Raw genomic sequence first — 17,297 nt, forward strand, 5'->3', positions numbered from 1 at the left:
CACCACCATGCTAGAGTGGCTAATGCTAATTCCTGATGTTAGACCCTGCTTTTAGCCAGGGGTAAACATCAGACTGCTGCAACCTGATAGGCTTAACGCGATAGCAACATCCAGGACTAGCATTCCTAGGCATTAGCCACTCTAGCATGGTGGAGGAAAATGGTGTTTCATAAAAATGTATTTCCTCCATTTTTTTTACACCTTCTCGCCATTAAATCTAGTTAAGGAGGAAATCGATGTGCCTGAATGGAGAATGTTTTAGGTACGAACCGGTCCACAGAGAATACGAGTGTATTGCTGGCTGCATACAATGTGTTTGAACAGTAAGATGAAATGACTCAATATCACCATCTGCTGGCCTTTGGGCTAATCTATGTTGTACCGTTTGTAAAACAGGCAGTTACATTGGATTTATTAGCCTAGTCCTGATTTCAGACCAAGGCTTAAGACTAATCTTTTTGTATCTGCATATCAGCTATCCACATTTATAATGAGTTATTTTGAGCCTATTTGAAACGAGAATCAATGTGTTTACACAGTAGGTATTTCTTCTTCGCTATGATCAGCTTTTTTTTTTTTACCTTTATTTAACTAGGCAAGTCAGTTAAGAACAAATTCTTATTTTCAATGACGGCCTAGGAACAGTGGGTTAACTGCCTGTTCAGGGGTAGAAAGACAGATTTGTACCTTGTCAGCTCGGGGGTTTGAACTTGCAACCTTCCGGTTACTAGTCCAACGCTCTAACCACTAGGCTACGCTGCCGCCCCGACAGCTTTGACAGCTTGTCAAAAGTCGACGAATAGGCCGACAGTTGAAATCACTGACTCCTGACAATTCAGCTCACAGAGGGGAACTCCCGGAACGCAGTCGCAAGTAGCCTAATTTCAGTCTATATTGTCAATTTTATTTGTACCTGACCTGTTTTTAGAATATGGTGTTTGTTAACATGTCATATTCAAATCGAAGCACATTTTTATTTGATAGGAAGTCATTTAGTCTATTTGATCGGAGACACATTTGGATGTAAAAAAAAAGTGTCTGTCTCATAACATTGTCATAAATATGGTCTCCAGTCTGTAGGCTACTGGAAAACCACATAGGCTCCTACTCTTTCTACTACTGGCTACATGATTTATGTTACATTACTTGAGTCTTGGTGGAGTGCCGCAGCGCTGCATCTCTCCAACAGCACCCTGGAGAAGCGCGCTGGGCATGGACAAGATACATTTTGTGACCACTGCTTAACATGGGGCGGCATCGGCGCTCACCTAAATAGCCCATATGCCACTGGGTGAGAGAAGTTTCCATTGTTTTTGTGCAGAATTATGTGAGCTGGTATGTGTTGTTGGAGGTACATCTTGTTCAGTTTAGCTCGGAAAATGCTGCCCTCGTCAATCTGGTCCGCCTATTCCTGCCCAATGGGCGGGCCAGCCCTAGCCTGGCCAAACTAAATCTTCAATCGCATGCTATCCAATTGCAATTTCTCAAAACTATTATTAAAACGCTTAACAAATCTCCCAACATGCATGCATGCCACTCATATTAGCTACCTCACCCAATCAACTGCTGCACTTCAGTTTAGTCAATCCCATGTTCTGTTCTTTGCAGCAAACAAGGATGAAGCTCAATGGAGACAGATGGTTGTGATCCCACATCAAGACCACTGTGGATTTACTCATGATGGCCATTACCATTGCGGCAAACAAGCATGGAGATGGCCCAAACCCCTGAGTGGCCCAATACATCTGGTAGAACCGTTCAAAGCCATTCTCTCTCATTCAAGATTAGCTTCACTCTCTAAGGGACACATTTGAGCTTGAGATCCATGATGCTCATCACTTGAATCTACACAACTACTCCATTGATACCAATGCATGATGTAAGCGAGGATTCGAGGTACTTGACATAGGATTCAAATGTGCTCAGAAAGCATAAACACTACAGTGGTAAGACTGCAGTGTATCGCCCAGGGTGATTTTGATGCTGCAATCCAGCCCCAGCATCAACAAGACTCATTACATGCAAGAAGGGAAGCCTGTTAGGCTGTTATATTCCACTGTTGTTATGGCAACTCCTCTCAAGAGGTACACTAGTTGGAGAACTCTGTGATTTGGTGGGTGGAGCTATATTGCATGCACTGAGGTCAGCAAACATTGTGGCCAAGCGCTTGGTGTGGCACCAATACGAGGTTGCGTGCCTAATTCCTAATGTCCTTTTTTCATGAATCTTTACGAAGTCACTTGTAAAGCAGCTGCTGGTTATAGGTTTTTCTGCTGAGTTGATGGGAAATGTGTTTGTTTGGAGGCACTACGTTTGTTGCTACATTCAGTTTGGGTGACAACCACCATTGCCATTGGTTATAACTACAATACATGTGTGTATTATACAGTACGTGAGACATAGCCAATGGATATACAGGTAAAATAATGGAAACAAAGTGTATTGAAAGCAGGTGCATCCTCACAAGTGTGGTTCCTGAGTAAGCAATTAATATTCCATCATGCTAATGGTCACGTATAAAAAAAAAATACCATGGCCGTCTCAGTCACCAGATCTCAACCCAATTGAACACATATTGGAGATTCTGGAGCGGCGCCTGAAACAGCGTTTGACCACCACCGTCAACAAAACACCAAATGATGGAATTTCTCATGGAAGAATGGTGTCTCATCCTTCCAATAGAATTCCAGTCACTTACCAAGGCGCATTGAAGCTGTTCTGGCTCGTGGTGACTCAACGCCCTATTAAGACACTATATGTTGGTGTTTCCTTTATTTTGGCAGTTACCTGTATCTATACTGTATGTGCCTAAAACTTTGCGAATAGCCAGTAGTATCTACTTCATATGTGCATTCAATGTTACGAATCACCAATGGTAATGTGTGCATTACAAATTCTGCCCAACAGATTACACATTTCTTTACAACAGATTAAAACAAACTTCGAAAAACAATGTATTCTTGACTTATTGATGAAAGTCGTGTCCAGCAAATGTAATTAATAATGTTGGGACTTCTACTTGGTGATAGTCAGAGAAGTGCATCTGTAAGCAGTATCCGATCTCTTTGGTCTCATGCAGAGAGGAGGTTACAGTGCAGCACACACACACACACACACACACACACACACACACACACACACACACACACACACACACACACACACACACACACACTACAGCTACTAAAGTGCTGACTGACTCACCGGTACCCCCTGTTGTCCATCAGCACCAGACATTCCAATATCTCCTTTGTCTCCCTGTGAAAGAAAGGAAGAGAGAGATTGAAAGTAAGATTGAAACAGCGTTAGATCGCCTTCATTGTTCGGCACCTTTGTATACAGCTCACGTGCACACCTAGTAATCAGAATGCTTATATAGTTACAGCACGTAAACGTCAGCCTAAAATTGTGACATGTTGCCAATTCATTTGGATCCCACATGCAGCTCAAAAGGAATGTAAGTTAGTGAGTCGCATTGCATGAAGCAGTGGGAGATGAGGTCAATCATCAGAATAATATCAGTATTCCTGTGACCTCTGTTGTCCGGCAGTTAAAGCCACAGACCTGGGCACACATGTACAGCCTAGGCTACTTCGAGTGGACCCACGCCCTTCTGACTGGTAAACTCTTCTACCTTTCCTGTCTCCTCTTCACTGTCCTATCACAGGAAAAACTCAAAATCTTTAAAACAAAACAAGGGTTATTTATGCAAATATATATAAAGAATAATATAAGTAATCCTTCCTTATTATTTATTATTTCTGAGCCAAGAGGTGGATCTGGTTTAGACTGTAGGTGGTTAAGTGAGACTGAAATACATGAACCATGAATCACCTCTTGGTAAGTTACACATGTTAGCAGTTGTGGCGGGGACCTTCTATTCTTGTTCCCTTGTCCAGTCTCAATATGGTTCCACTGTACAAAGGCAGTTAGCATCCCATGTGCATGTCCCAGACAGCCGGTGGGCTGACCACAGCTCATGCTTCTATCTTAGTTATCTTTATTTTACCTGGAAAGAAAGAGAAGAGCCCTTATTCTCATCTAAGTGCGAGAGCAGTCCTTGTGGTACTATATTTATCATTTGCTCAAATAGAGAGCTAGCCAGGTGGTTGGTTACTGTTACAGCAGTATTGTAGACATACAATGTCTCTCATGAATATGACTTTGCACTAAGTATACTGGCTGATGGAACATGCATTTAAACAATACTGGTAGGGTGGTGAGGGTGAGGAAAGTGGTGAATAAGCTTTGCCTCTGTTATGTTTTTTCTTTTGAAGTGTCCTGCCACGCTGCGCACATAAAAACATACATGCCACCAAACCCTGTAATTACAACAAGAAGACGCCCTGATGTACCAATAAACGGGGTTAGAGACATACATCTTTGTATGCTATAACTGTTAGAAAATAGACAAGTGCAGAGTTTCTGGTTCAAAAGTCAAGGAGGACCCCATGTAAAACTCTAGCGACCAGAATTTTCTTTACAAACGGGGGACATAAATAATGGCTAGTGGCTAGGTTTTGTGAATTGAGAGTTGTAAAGAACTAATGTTTTACTGACATTCAGTTCAAATGAGGATACAGTTGCTCTGAAAAACTAAGCTTACTGTGCTCCCTGTTTTACAAATGAAACAACTGAAAATGAACACAACCTTCTGTTTTGGCACAATGGGCATCTGGAATAGGTTTGTTGTATCCATTTTTGTATCCTTCTTGGGGAGCCAATTTGACTTGTTATTGTTGTTTTCTGAATATTATCTGATCGCAACCAGTTCTAAAATATTAGAGAACATTCCAAACCAGCAATTTGTCAACAAGCACCAGCCACTTGGGAAAAATGCAATGTGACACAAATTACACACACATATGTCAAACATACAGTAGTACCCTGTATATAGTCTATTTTAATTGGAAGCAAGAGAACAGAAAAGAAAGGTCCAAATTGGTTGTAAAATATAAAGTAGTCACAGGAAATGGGAAAATATGAAATGGGAATGTGAGTTCCATAGAAAGTCATCCTAAATATAGCACTGTAGATGTAACTGATATGTACTTATCAATGGGAGTTGTTTTTTCCTTCAGCAAAAACTCCATAGACTTGTTCTGTGTCCTCTCCCAAAGTAATGAAGGGAACCAGATTGACTGTACTCATTAAAAAGTTGCATACATTAGCAAGGGTGAGAAACTTTGAAGTCATAACCTTGAATACACTCCCCATTCTCCTCTCCCTTCAAACAGCACGGCACTTAAATGGCTAAGCCGGAAAATAAAACCCACACAGAGGGCCTTGATTTACAATTAAATCAGGATGAAATTTTGGTTCGTATTTGCTAGTTGTGTTTGTGTTTTCACTGAGCTCCCTGATGTAAAACACTGCTTTGCACCGCAGTTATTGATGGAAGGTATTATTCCAGAAGTTCCTACAGAAAGTCTGTCTCATGAAGCCTGCTGTTTGTTTTCATAATCCCAAGCAGCTACACTGACTGTGTAGTGTGTTCAATGGTGGCTACGGCACGAAGCCAGCTTCCCATTATTAGGCTTCTGCTTGTCAATGCCTTTTAATTATGAGGGCTCAAACATTGATTTTGGCAGCTAAATGCTGCATCACAATCATATTAGGGTGGCATTACAAGATATTAGAAAGGGCTCTCTGTGTAGCGACTAGCTAGCCTCTTCATGGGTTTTTTGACATACTGGACCTGGAACGTGGTTTATATGGGAAATTTTTCAAAAATGGCTGCCTCCTACTGTTGCCTGTTTGTACGGAGACTGGACAGACATCGTAAGAGCTGAAACTGCATGTGTTGTCTCGACGCTCAGCCACCGAGCAACAACACAAAAAGCGCTTTCTATCCCAGTGTAGGTGTGTGACAACTTCACTCAACACAAACCAACTAAAGCTGGGACTAGGAGTGACAGCACCACTCCCCGGAGCACTCGGCTACACACATTACCAGACTTTTTCCTAATTGCTAGAGGTTCAGGAAACTGAGGCTAGTTGCCCATTTGTGGAATGGTAAAGAGTTTTGAGTAAGCAGGTGGATAACAAGAATGGGAGATGAGTATTCCGTTTTAGAAAAGTTTCTGTGTATGTATGCCAATAGTTATTAGACAAACATTTCCTGATTTTGAAAAAGCATTTCCTTTCTTCCAGAACCTCTTCCACAAGTCTTCTATGTGAATAGGGCAACAACCACAAAGAATATATAATTCACATGTTCCATATGTAATTGTATGGCAATAACACTAACAAATCATCAAAACCATGTAAACAGATCATGCTTAGGGATAATACCCTATCATTAAAAAGCCAAATTACATTCAGCAGATATTTATTGCGATATGCAACTGGAATCTCAACAAAGGAGTAACATAGGGAGTTCCCAAATTACAAGCCTTTTTTTAGGGACTCTGTGTATCATTTTGCCAAAGTAATTAACACCCTCAGTTTTGTTGAGGTATCATGCGGTAACATTTTCTATAACATTTACGTTTGAATCAATTAGCAGACACTTATCCAGAGGTGCGTACAGTTAGTGCAGTCATCTGAAGGTAGCTAGGTTAGACAACCACCTAAGCCATTATATATAGGCCATCCACTTATAGATACAGTGCCTTGCGAAAGTATTCGGCCCCCTTGAACTTTGCGACCTTTTGCCACATTTCAGGCTTCAAACATAAAGATATAAAACTGTATTTTTTTGTGAAGAATCAACAACAAGTGGGACACAATCATGAAGTGGGATGACATTTATTGGATATTTCAAACTTTTTTAACGAATCAAAAACTGAAAAATTGGGCGTGCAAAATTATTCAGCCCCTTTACTTTCAGTGCAGCAAACTCTCTCCAGAAGTTCAGTGAGGATCTCTGAATGATCCAATGTTGACCTAAATGACTAATGATGATAAATACAATCCACCTGTGTGTAATCAAGTCTCCGTATAAATGCACCTGCACTGTGATAGTCTCAGAGGTCCGTTAAAAGTGCAGAGAGCATCATGAAGAACAAGGAACACACCAGGCAGGTCCGAGATACTGTTGTGAAGAAGTTAAAAGCCGGATTTGGATACAAAAAGATTTCCCAAGCTTTAAACATCCCAAGGAGCACTGTGCAAGCGATAATATTGAAATGGAAGGAGTATCAGACCACTGCAAATCTACCAAGACCTGGCCGTCCCTCTAAACTTTCAGCTCATACAAGGAGAATACTGATCAGAGATGCAGCCAAGAGGCCCATGATCACTCTGGATGAACTGCAGAGATCTACAGCTGAGGTGGGAGACTCTGTCCATAGGACAACAATCAGTCGTATATATTGCACAAATCTGGCCTTTATGGAAGAGTGGCAAGAAGAAAGCCATTTCTTAAAGATATCCATAAAAAGTGTCGTTTAAAGTTTGCCACAAGCCACCTGGGAGACACACCAAACATGTGGAAGAAGGTGCTCTGGTCAGATGAAACCAAAATTGAACTTTTTGGCAACAATGCAAAACGTTATGTTTGGCGTATAAGCAACACCCTGAACACACCATCCCCACTGTCAAACATGGTGGTGGCAACATCATGGTTTGGGCCTGCTTTTCTTCAGCAGGGACAGGGAAGATGGTTAATTGATGGGAAGATGGATGGAGCCAAATACAGGACCATTCTGGAAGAAAACCTGATGGAGTCTGCAAAAGACCTGAGACTGGGACGGAGATTTGTCTTCCAACAAGACAATGATCCAAAACATAAAGCAAAATCTACAATGGAATGGTTCAAAAATAAACATATCCAGGTGTTAGAATGGCCAAGTCAAAGTCCAGACCTGAATCCAATCGAGAATCTGTGGAAAGAACTGAAAACTGCTGTTCACAAATGCTCTCCATCCAACCTCACTGAGTTCGAGCTGTTTTGCAAGGAGGAATGGGAAAAAAATGTCAGTCTCTCGATGTGCAAAACTGATAGAGACATACCCCAAGCGACTTACAGCTGTAATCGCAGCAAAAGGTGGCGCTACAAAGTATTAACTTAAGGGGGCTGAATAATTTTGCACGCCCAATTTTTCCGTTTTTGATTTGTTAAAAAAGTTTGAAATATCCAGTAAATGTCGTTCCACTTCATGATTGTGTCCCACTTGTTGTTGATTCTTCACAAAAAAATACAGTTTTATATCTTTATGTTTGAAGCCTGAAATGTGGCAAAAGGTCGCAAAGTTCAAGGGGGCCGAATACTTTCGCAAGGCACTGTATAATGCCCTCCATTGTCTGCCAAGAGTATTAGTAAGAGCTTGTGGTTCCACACAACAACCTCATAGATACATAAGCATCTGTAAATGCATTCAAATCAATGCTCATAGAATGTCCTCCTTCAGCTAGCAACAATGAACAAGGGAGTTTCATTTGAGGCACCTTTTCCTGAATGACGTCAGAATCCCATTGTAGTGTTACTGAGCTTCCTCGAGTGCTAATCTAATTGGCACTAGTCCTGTAGGGAGGCTTAGCCTAAAACAGAGTGGGCTACAGCTTGGCTTACATTCTGCCAACTTGTTTAATTCAAGGATCAAATCTGGGGTCCTGTTATTGTACGTGTGGGCTACTGAAGCAGCGGGGGAAGGAATCTTGATGTTGGGGCTTTAGCCAGTGATGGTGTTTGTGTGTGTGTGTGTGTGTGTGTGTGTGTGTGTGTGTGTGTGTGTGTGTGTGTGTGTGTGTGTGTGTGTGTGTGTGTGTGTGTGTGTGTGTGTGTGTGTGTGTGTGTGTGTGTGTGTGTGTGTGTGTGGTGCTGAGAGTGTCATGTACTGTCATGTTGTGTCTTGTCTCTGTCCTTTCCCTTCACCCTGTCTCCCTCTGCTGGTCGTTGTTAGGTTACCTTTTCTCCCCCAATTTCCACCAGCTGTGCCTTGTCTCCTCCTAACCACCTCGTCACCCCGTTTCCCACCTGTTCCCTTTTTCCCTCTGATTAGGTCCCTATATCTCTCTCTGTTTTTGTTCCTGTCCTTGTCGGATTCTTGTTTGTTGTGTTTCATGCCTGAACCAGACTGTCGTCATGTTTGCTGTAACCTTGTCTTGTCCTGTCGGAATCTGCCGGTCCGTCTGAGCCTACCTATGTTTGGTAATTAAAGAAGCTCTGTTTAAGTTAATTCGCTTTTGGGTCCTCATTCACGCACCGTAACAGAAGAATCCGACCAAGAATGGACCCAGCGACTTCGGATCCTCTCCACTCAGCCGTCGGGATCCAGGGAGCGATGCTAGGCAGACACGAGCAGGAAGTGTCTGCTGCTCGACATGCCGTTGAGACCCTGGCCACCCAAGTCTCCAACCTCACAGAACAGGTTCACCATCTCCGCCTCGATCCACCGGCCACTTCCAGGGCTTTCGAATCTCCGGAGCCCAGAATCAATAACCCGCCGTGTTACTCTGGGGAGCCCACTGAATGCCGCTCGTTCCTCACCCAGTGTGATATTGTGTTTTCTCTCCAGCCCAACACTTACTCCAGGAACACTGCTCGTGTCGCCTACGTCATATCTCTCCTTATTGGACGGGCTCGTGAGTGGGGCACGGCAATCTGGGAGGCAAGGGCTGAGTGTACTAACCAGTATCAGGACTTTAAGGAGGAGATGATACAGGTTTTTGATCGATCTGTTTTTGGGGAGGAGGCTTCCAGGGCCCTGTCTTCCCTATGTCAAGGCAATCGATCCATAACAGACTACTCTATTGAGTTTCGCACTCTTGCTGTCTCCAGTGGCTGGAACGAGCCGGCCTTGCTCGCTCGTCTTCTGGAGGGTCTCCGCGCAGAGGTAAAGGATGAGATTCTCTCCCGGGAGGTTCCTTCCAGCGTGGATTCCTTGATTGAACTCGCTATTCGCATTGAGCGACGGGTTGATCTTCGTCACCGAGCTCGTGGAAAGGAGCTCGCGCTCTCCGTTGCCCCCCTCTCCGCATCACTACCATCTTCCTCTGCCGGCTCGGGAGCTGAGCCTATGCAGCTGGGAGGTATCTGCATCTCGACTAAGGAGAGGGAACGGAGAATCACCAACCGCCTCTGTCTCTATTGCGGTTCTGCTGGTCATTTTGTCACTTCATGTCCAGTAAAAGCCAGAGCTCATCAGTAAGCGGAGGGCTACTGGTGAGCGCTACTACTCCTGTCTCTCCTTCAAGATCCTGCACTACCTTGTCGGTCCATCTACGCTGGACCGGTTCGTCAGCTTCCTGCAGTGCCTTAATAGACTCTGGGGCGGAGGGCTGTTTTATGGACGAGACCTGGGCTCGGGAACATGACATTCCTCTCAGACAGTTAAAGGAGCCCACGGCCTTGTTCGCCCTGGATGGTAGTCCTCTCCCCAGGATTCAGCGTGAGACGCTACCTTTAACCCTCACTGTTTCTGGTAATCATAGTGAAACCATTTCTTTTTTAATTTTTCGTTCACCTTTTACACCTGTTGTTTTGGGCCATCCCTGGCTAGTTTGTCATAATCCTTCCATTAATTGGTCTAGTAATTCTATCCTCTCCTGGAACGTCTCTTGTCATGTGAAATGTTTAATGTCTGCTATCCCTCCTGTTTCCTCTGTCTCTTCTTCACAGGAGGAGCCTGGTGATTTGACAGGGGTGCCGGAGGAATATCACGATCTGCGCACGGTGTTCAGTCGGTCCAGGGCCACCTCTCTTCCTCCACACCGGTCGTATGATTGTAGTATTGATCTCCTTCCGGGAACCACCCCCCCCCCCGGGGTAGACTATACTCTCTGTCGGCTCCCGAACGTAAGGCTCTCGAAGATTATTTGTCTGTAGCTCTTGACGCCGGTACCATAGTCCCCTCCTCCTCTCCCGCCGGAGCGGGGTTTTTTTTTGTCAAGAAGAAGGACGGGTCTCTGCGTCCCTGCATAGATTATCGAGGGCTGAATGACATAACAGTGAAGAATCGTTATTCGCTTCCTCTTATGTCTTCAGCCTTCGAGATCCTGCAGGGAGCCAGGTTTTTCACTAAGTTGGACCTTCGTAACGCTTACCATCTCGTGCGCATCAGGGAGGGGGACGAGTGGAAGACGGCGTTTAACACTCCGTTAGGGCACTTTGAATACCGGGTTCTTCCTTTCGGCCTCGCTAACGCTCCAGCTGTCTTTCAGGCATTAGTCAATGATGTCCTGAGAGACATGCTGAACATCTTTGTTTTCGTTTACCTTGACGATATCCTGATTTTTTCACCGTCACTCCAGATTCATGTTCAGCACGTTCGACGTGTCCTCCAGCGCCTTTTAGAGAATTGTCTTTTTGTGAAGGCTGAGAAGTGCACTTTTCATGCCTCCTCCGTCACATTTCTCGGTTCTGTTATTTCCGCTGAAGGCATTAAGATGGATCCCGCTAAAGTCCAAGCTGTCATTGATTGGCCCGTCCCTAAGTCACGCGTCGAGCTGCAGCGCTTTCTCGGCTTCGCGAACTTCTATCGTCGTTTCATCCGTAATTTCGGTCAGGTGGCAGCTCCTCTCACAGCCCTTACTTCTGTCAAGACGTGCTTTGAGTGGTCCGTTTCCGCCCAGAGAGCTTTTGATCTCCTCAAGAATCGTTTTACATCCGCTCCTATCCTTGTTACACCTGACGTCTCTAGACAGTTCGTTGTCGAGGTTGACGCGTCAGAGGTGGGCGTGGGAGCCATTCTTTCTCAGCGCTCCCTCTCTGACGACAAGGTCCACCCATGCGCGTATTTTTCTCATCGCCTGTCGCCGTCGGAACGTAACTATGATGTGGGTAACCGCGAACTGCTCGCCATCCGGTTAGCCCTAGGCGAATGGCGACAGTGGTTGGAGGGGGCGACCGTTCCTTTTGTCGTTTGGACTGACCATAGGAACCTTGAGTACATCCGTTCTGCCAAACGACTTAATGCGCGTCAGGCGCGTTGGGCGCTGTTTTTCGCTCGTTTCGAGTTCGTGATTTCTTATCGTCCGGGCTCTAAGAACACCAAGCCTGATGCTTTGTCTCGTCTCTTCAGTTCTTCAGTAGCCTCCACTGACCCCGAGGGGATTCTCCCTGAGGGGCGTGTTGTCGGGTTGACTGTCTGGGGAATTGAGAGGCAGGTAAAACAAGCGCTCACTCACACTCCGTCGCCGCGCGCTTGTCCTAGGAACCTTCTTTTCGTTCCCGTTCCTACTCGTCTGGCCGTTCTTCAGTGGGCTCACTCTGCCAAGTTAGCCGGCCACCCTGGCGTTCGGGGTACGCTTGCTTCCATTCGCCAGCGTTTTTGGTGGCCCACCCGGGAGCATGACACGCGTCGTTTCGTGGCTGCTTGTTCGGTCTGCGCGCAGACTAAGTCCGGTAACTCTCCTCCTGCCGGCCGTCTCAGGCCGCTTCCTATTCCCTCTCGACCGTGGTCTCACATCGCCTTAGATTTTGTCACCGGACTGCCTTCGTCAGCGGGGAAGACTGTTATTCTTACGGTTGTCGATAGGTTCTCTAAGGCGGCTCATTTCATTCCCCTTGCTAAGCTTCCTTCTGCTAAAGAGACGGCACAAATCATCATCGAGAATGTTTTCAGAATTCATGGCCTTCCGTCAGACGTCGTTTCGGACAGAGGTCCGCAATTCACGTCTCAATTTTGGAGGGAGTTTTGCCGTTTGATTGGGGCTTCCGTCAGTCTCTCTTCCGGCTTTCACCCCCAGTCTAACGGTCAAGCAGAACGGGCCAATCAGACTATTGGTCGCATCTTACGCAGTCTTTCTTTTCGCAACCCTGCGTCTTGGTCAGAACAGCTCCCCTGGGCAGAATACGCCCACAACTCGCTTCCTTCGTCTGCGACCGGGCTATCTCCTTTTCAGAGTAGCCTCGGGTACCAGCCTCCGCTGTTCTCATCTCAGTTCGCCGAGTCCAGCGTCCCCTCCGCTCAGGCTTTTGTCCAACGTTGCGAGCGCACCTGGAAGAGGGTCAGGTCTGCACTTTGCCGTTATAGGACGCAGACTGTGAGGGCTGCTAATAAGCGTAGAACTAAGAGTCCTAGATATTGTCGCGGTCAGAGAGTTTGGCTCTCCACTCAGAACCTTCCCCTTAAGACGGCTTCTCGCAAGTTGACCCCGCGGTTCATTGGTCCGTTCCGTATTTCTCGGGTCATTAATCCTGTCGCAGTTCGACTTCTTCTTCCGCGATACCTTCGTCGCGTCCACCCGGTCTTCCATGTCTCCTGCATCAAGCCCGTCCTTCGCGCCCCCGCTCGTCTTCCCCCCCCCCCCCCCCCCCCATCCTTGTCGAGGGCGCACCCATCTACAGGGTCCGTAGAATTTTGGACATGCGTCCTCGGGGCCGTGGTCACCAGTACCTCGTAGATTGGGAGGGGTACGGTCCTGAGGAGAGGAGTTGGGTTCCCTCTCGGGACGTGCTGGACCGTGCGCTGATCGAGGATTTCCTCCGTTGCCGCCAGGTTTCCTCCTCGAGTGCGCCAGGAGGCGCTCGGTGAGTGGGGGGGTACTGTCATGTACTGTCATGTTGTGTCTTGTCTCTGTCCTTTCCCTTCACCCTGTCTCCCTCTGCTGGTCGTTGTTAGGTTACCTTTTCTCCCCCAATTTCCACCAGCTGTGCCTTGTCTCCTCCTAACCACCTCGTCACCCCGTTTCCCACCTCTTCCCTTTTTCCCTCTGATTAGGTCCCTATATCTCTCTCTGTTTTTGTTCCTGTCCTTGTCGGATTCTTGTTTGTTGTGTTTCATGCCTGAACCAGACTGTCGTCATGTTTGCTGTAACCTTGTCTTGTCCTGTCGGAATCTGCCGGTCCGTCTGAGCCTACCTATGTTTGGTAATTAAAGAAGCTCTGTTTAAGTTAATTCGCTTTTGGGTCCTCATTCACGCACCGTAACAGAGAGTAGACATATACACATGTATTACCCATCTGCTACACTACACATCCCCTGGTTAAAGATCCTAACAGATTCATCCCCTGGTTAAAGACCGTAACAGATTAATTCCCTGGTTAAAGACCGTAACAGATTCATCCCCTGGTTAAAGGTCCTAACAGATTCATCCCCTGGTTAAAGGGATACCTCAGGAATTGGGGTAATGAAGCCCTTTATCTACTTCCCCCAAGTGAGATGAACTCATGGATACCATTTGAATGTCTCTGCAGCCAGTATGAAGGAAGTTAGAGGTACTGTAGTTATGCGAGCCAATGCTAACGAGCATGCTAGCAGTTACCATAAACTTCCAGTCATTGTACTAACACTAGTTAGCAATTTCGCTAAAGCTAGTTAGCAACTTCCTTCAAACTGCATGCAGAGACATAAAAATGGTAACCACAAGTTCATCCGACTCTGGGGAAGTAGATAAAGGGATTCATTGCCAAAATCCTGAAGTATCCATGAAGGACCCAAACAGATTTATCCAATATGTGCACACAGACAGACAATCCTTTATGAAATACTCGAGTCTGACTTTTTAATAATGCATGCATTGAGTATGCATACAAGTACAAAAAAAACATACTCAATGGCTTCAACATGAGGGCCTCAATAAGACTTTGTTGAAATTAGACCAGGGATAGTGTAATCGTATATTTTATCCCCAACTATGAAAATGTTTTTGTGGGAGGAATTGCCCTGGTCTATACTTCTGTAAAGTCGTATAAGTCTATAGTATAGGCCTCATTGACATTAATTGGAATAGGCAGCCCGGGTTTCAGTATTGTTTAAAGGACAACTCTGTGTAAATCAACGATATTTACAACAAATTTGAGTTTTATATGTCTGTGAAAGTGTGGATAGTGTCGAGATTAAAATGTGCTTGTCTAATTGTGTGTGTGCGTGCATGTGTTAATGCGCGTGTATGTGTGCATGTGTTTTCCTAGGGCAGAAACCTCACCAATGAAACTGACAGGCCACGTCCCAACAGCTAATCACACAACCTAATGATGTGTGCGTTGGATGAAAGAAATTGGGCGAAGGATTTGGCCTGGAATCTGTTTTACTAGCTCATGTGGCATTGTGATATTTTTACTGTCCTCTAATCTCAATAGGCATGCATGGGTCATCTTTCTCAGGGATTTTGAAAGAGATGGAAGAAGATAGAGAGGGGAGAGAGAGAAGAGTCCCTTCTGTCGTGTCGAGATGGAGAGATAGACATGAGCTCTGTAAATACATAAGGCACTGTGAGTATTAGGTTGGGTAACTGGTGTCCTGGTAAGAGATCATCCCCCTCCTGATGGTCCAGTGCTCATGGATTTAAGATCTGGGTAAAAACCCACCTTTACCCCTAGCTAAAGGTATCTGCTTAATGACATATTTTTGTTTTATATTTGCATTATATTTAAACACTTTAAAGACCTTCAGAGTCCCATTTCTGTTATTGTATAATTTTCTCAGACCAACTTTCCTGGAGGCTTCTAAACCAGTAAACTAGACAGAGAAACTACTTCTACTAAATGATAATGATAATACATAGAAATTATTTAGCGCTTTTGTTTCAGGCCCTATGATATTTTGGGTCTGCCAACTGTCATAATTTAGAGATGAGAGATGCAGGGCACATCTAGTCTGGGTACATGTGGGGTCCATGTTGCCTCTGTGACATGGCGTACAAGGAGTGGAATGTTAGCTAAACATACTGGTACCTAGGCTATGGCACTTCCATAGAGCAGGCTAAACTGTTTGTTGGAATTCAGAGACCCTGACCTGAGAAGGGATGGGACAAAAGAGGGAGTAAATCTGCCATCCTGGTCGATAAGGGGAAGATATACGTCTGCTGAAGCTAGGTCTAGAGGTGTCCTCTGTAAACATTGTTCTAGCGGAAATCTACAATAGAAAAGAGAAGATAGTAAAAACCAAGCCAATATCTTGAATGTCTTCTACCGTTTTCCTCCTGAGGTATGTTGGAGAAGCGGAGGTAGTTCAGTGAACCATGATTGTCCAATGAGTAACCTTGCCTGAGGGCTTGTTTTAACTCCCAGATGGGATGCAGAGGCTTTAGCTCATAGGGTTAACACGATGTTAAAGCATAAAGACCACCTGCGTTCAATACCAAGTTGTCATAGTTTAAGTTTTGCTACCGGGTGAAGACTAACATCCTTCAACATTCATAACATCCTTCACCAAAGCCTAGGTACCCTACAACAATTGCCTGCCATTTAGATGTTATGGAATTAGGCATAACAACAGGTTGCCGAGTCAAGTTTGCTTGTGTGATGCTCCAATGCTGTGGCACCAGTGTCCCAGGATCTCACCTAGCCCTGTCAGTGTCTCTTCTGTCTCTTAGCTCAGTGATAATCACACCATAACCAAAATCAATACACACCCTGCCCTAGGATACCGTGTTGCTAACTCACCCACCTTGGAATATTTCGACTGCAGAGAAGAAAATGGCCTTGTTTTTACCCAAAGAGCACAACACAGTGTAACACACAGCAAACACACTCCTAATGTGTGCTCCCAGAGCAAATATTTTGCTAGGTTTGTGAGTCCACTGGAAAAATGATTGGAGTGAAAATATTTCACCTTGTCCTGCAAAAACCTTGAGAACGAGCCAGCCACCATGAAACATATCACACAATGCAACCCAAGCAGACTCGTGGACACATCCCATTCATGAGATGTTTGTGGTGATTGATTTCACTTCCCTCCTGTGGGTATAATTGTAGTACAATTTCAGTATTGGGTATAACTTAAGTTCAATTCCTAATGTCAGCAGAAAAGATAGATTTGGGCGAATAGTAAAATGAAAACTAACCCATGGAGATTGTTAAAAACATAAAACTCACAAATAAATGTCTAATAATGGTTGCATTTATACTTGATATACACATGGATATTGACTTTATACATTCATTTAGAAGGCGTGCGTGCTCTATGTCAGTGAGCAAGCAGGTGTTTGGGTAACAGCCAGGCTAATGGTAAAGCCATGACCTCACAGGCATGCAGTGTGTTACAGTGCAGCAGCTAGACATGTTGTTAACAGGAGGTTGTGAGTATAGTACAGGTACAGGCCTATAGCTTGGCATGGACTGGGTGCTGAGTGGGGGGGTGGCCCTCTGCCAGTAATGTGAAACACCCCCATGACAGGACCCAGGACCCCAGCCACCTGAACTGTCAATGGGGGTGAGTGCATGTCTCATTCAAACTGCCTGAGACTGGAAATACACGCACGTGCACGCGCACACACACACACACACACACACACACACACACACGCACACGCACACACACACACTATTCTATATGCACCATCAGTGTTTCAAATTCACCAGTGGATCTCAGTGTAAAGCAACACTAACTGATTGAATCACGCCATTGGTTTGTTACAATAGTTCTCCAACATGTGTCACAAAAAAAATAAAAATCACACACACAGTT

General features: G+C 45.1%; 1 protein-coding gene across 1 annotated transcript in view; it reads right to left on the bottom strand.

Moving 5' to 3' along the window:
- The window catches only part of LOC139367078 (collagen alpha-1(XXI) chain-like), a 51,628-nt gene that overhangs the window by 13,029 nt on the left and 21,302 nt on the right, over positions 1 to 17,297 (bottom strand). Inside the window, exon 18 of the mRNA XM_071105084.1 lies at positions 3,205 to 3,258. Coding sequence (XP_070961185.1) covers positions 3,205 to 3,258 — 54 coding nt within the window. The remainder of the gene's footprint in view (positions 1 to 3,204; positions 3,259 to 17,297) is intronic.

Source organism: Oncorhynchus clarkii, chromosome 15 (genome assembly GCF_045791955.1).
Source record: "Oncorhynchus clarkii lewisi isolate Uvic-CL-2024 chromosome 15, UVic_Ocla_1.0, whole genome shotgun sequence".
NCBI classification, from domain to species: Eukaryota; Metazoa; Chordata; class Actinopteri; order Salmoniformes; family Salmonidae; genus Oncorhynchus; species Oncorhynchus clarkii.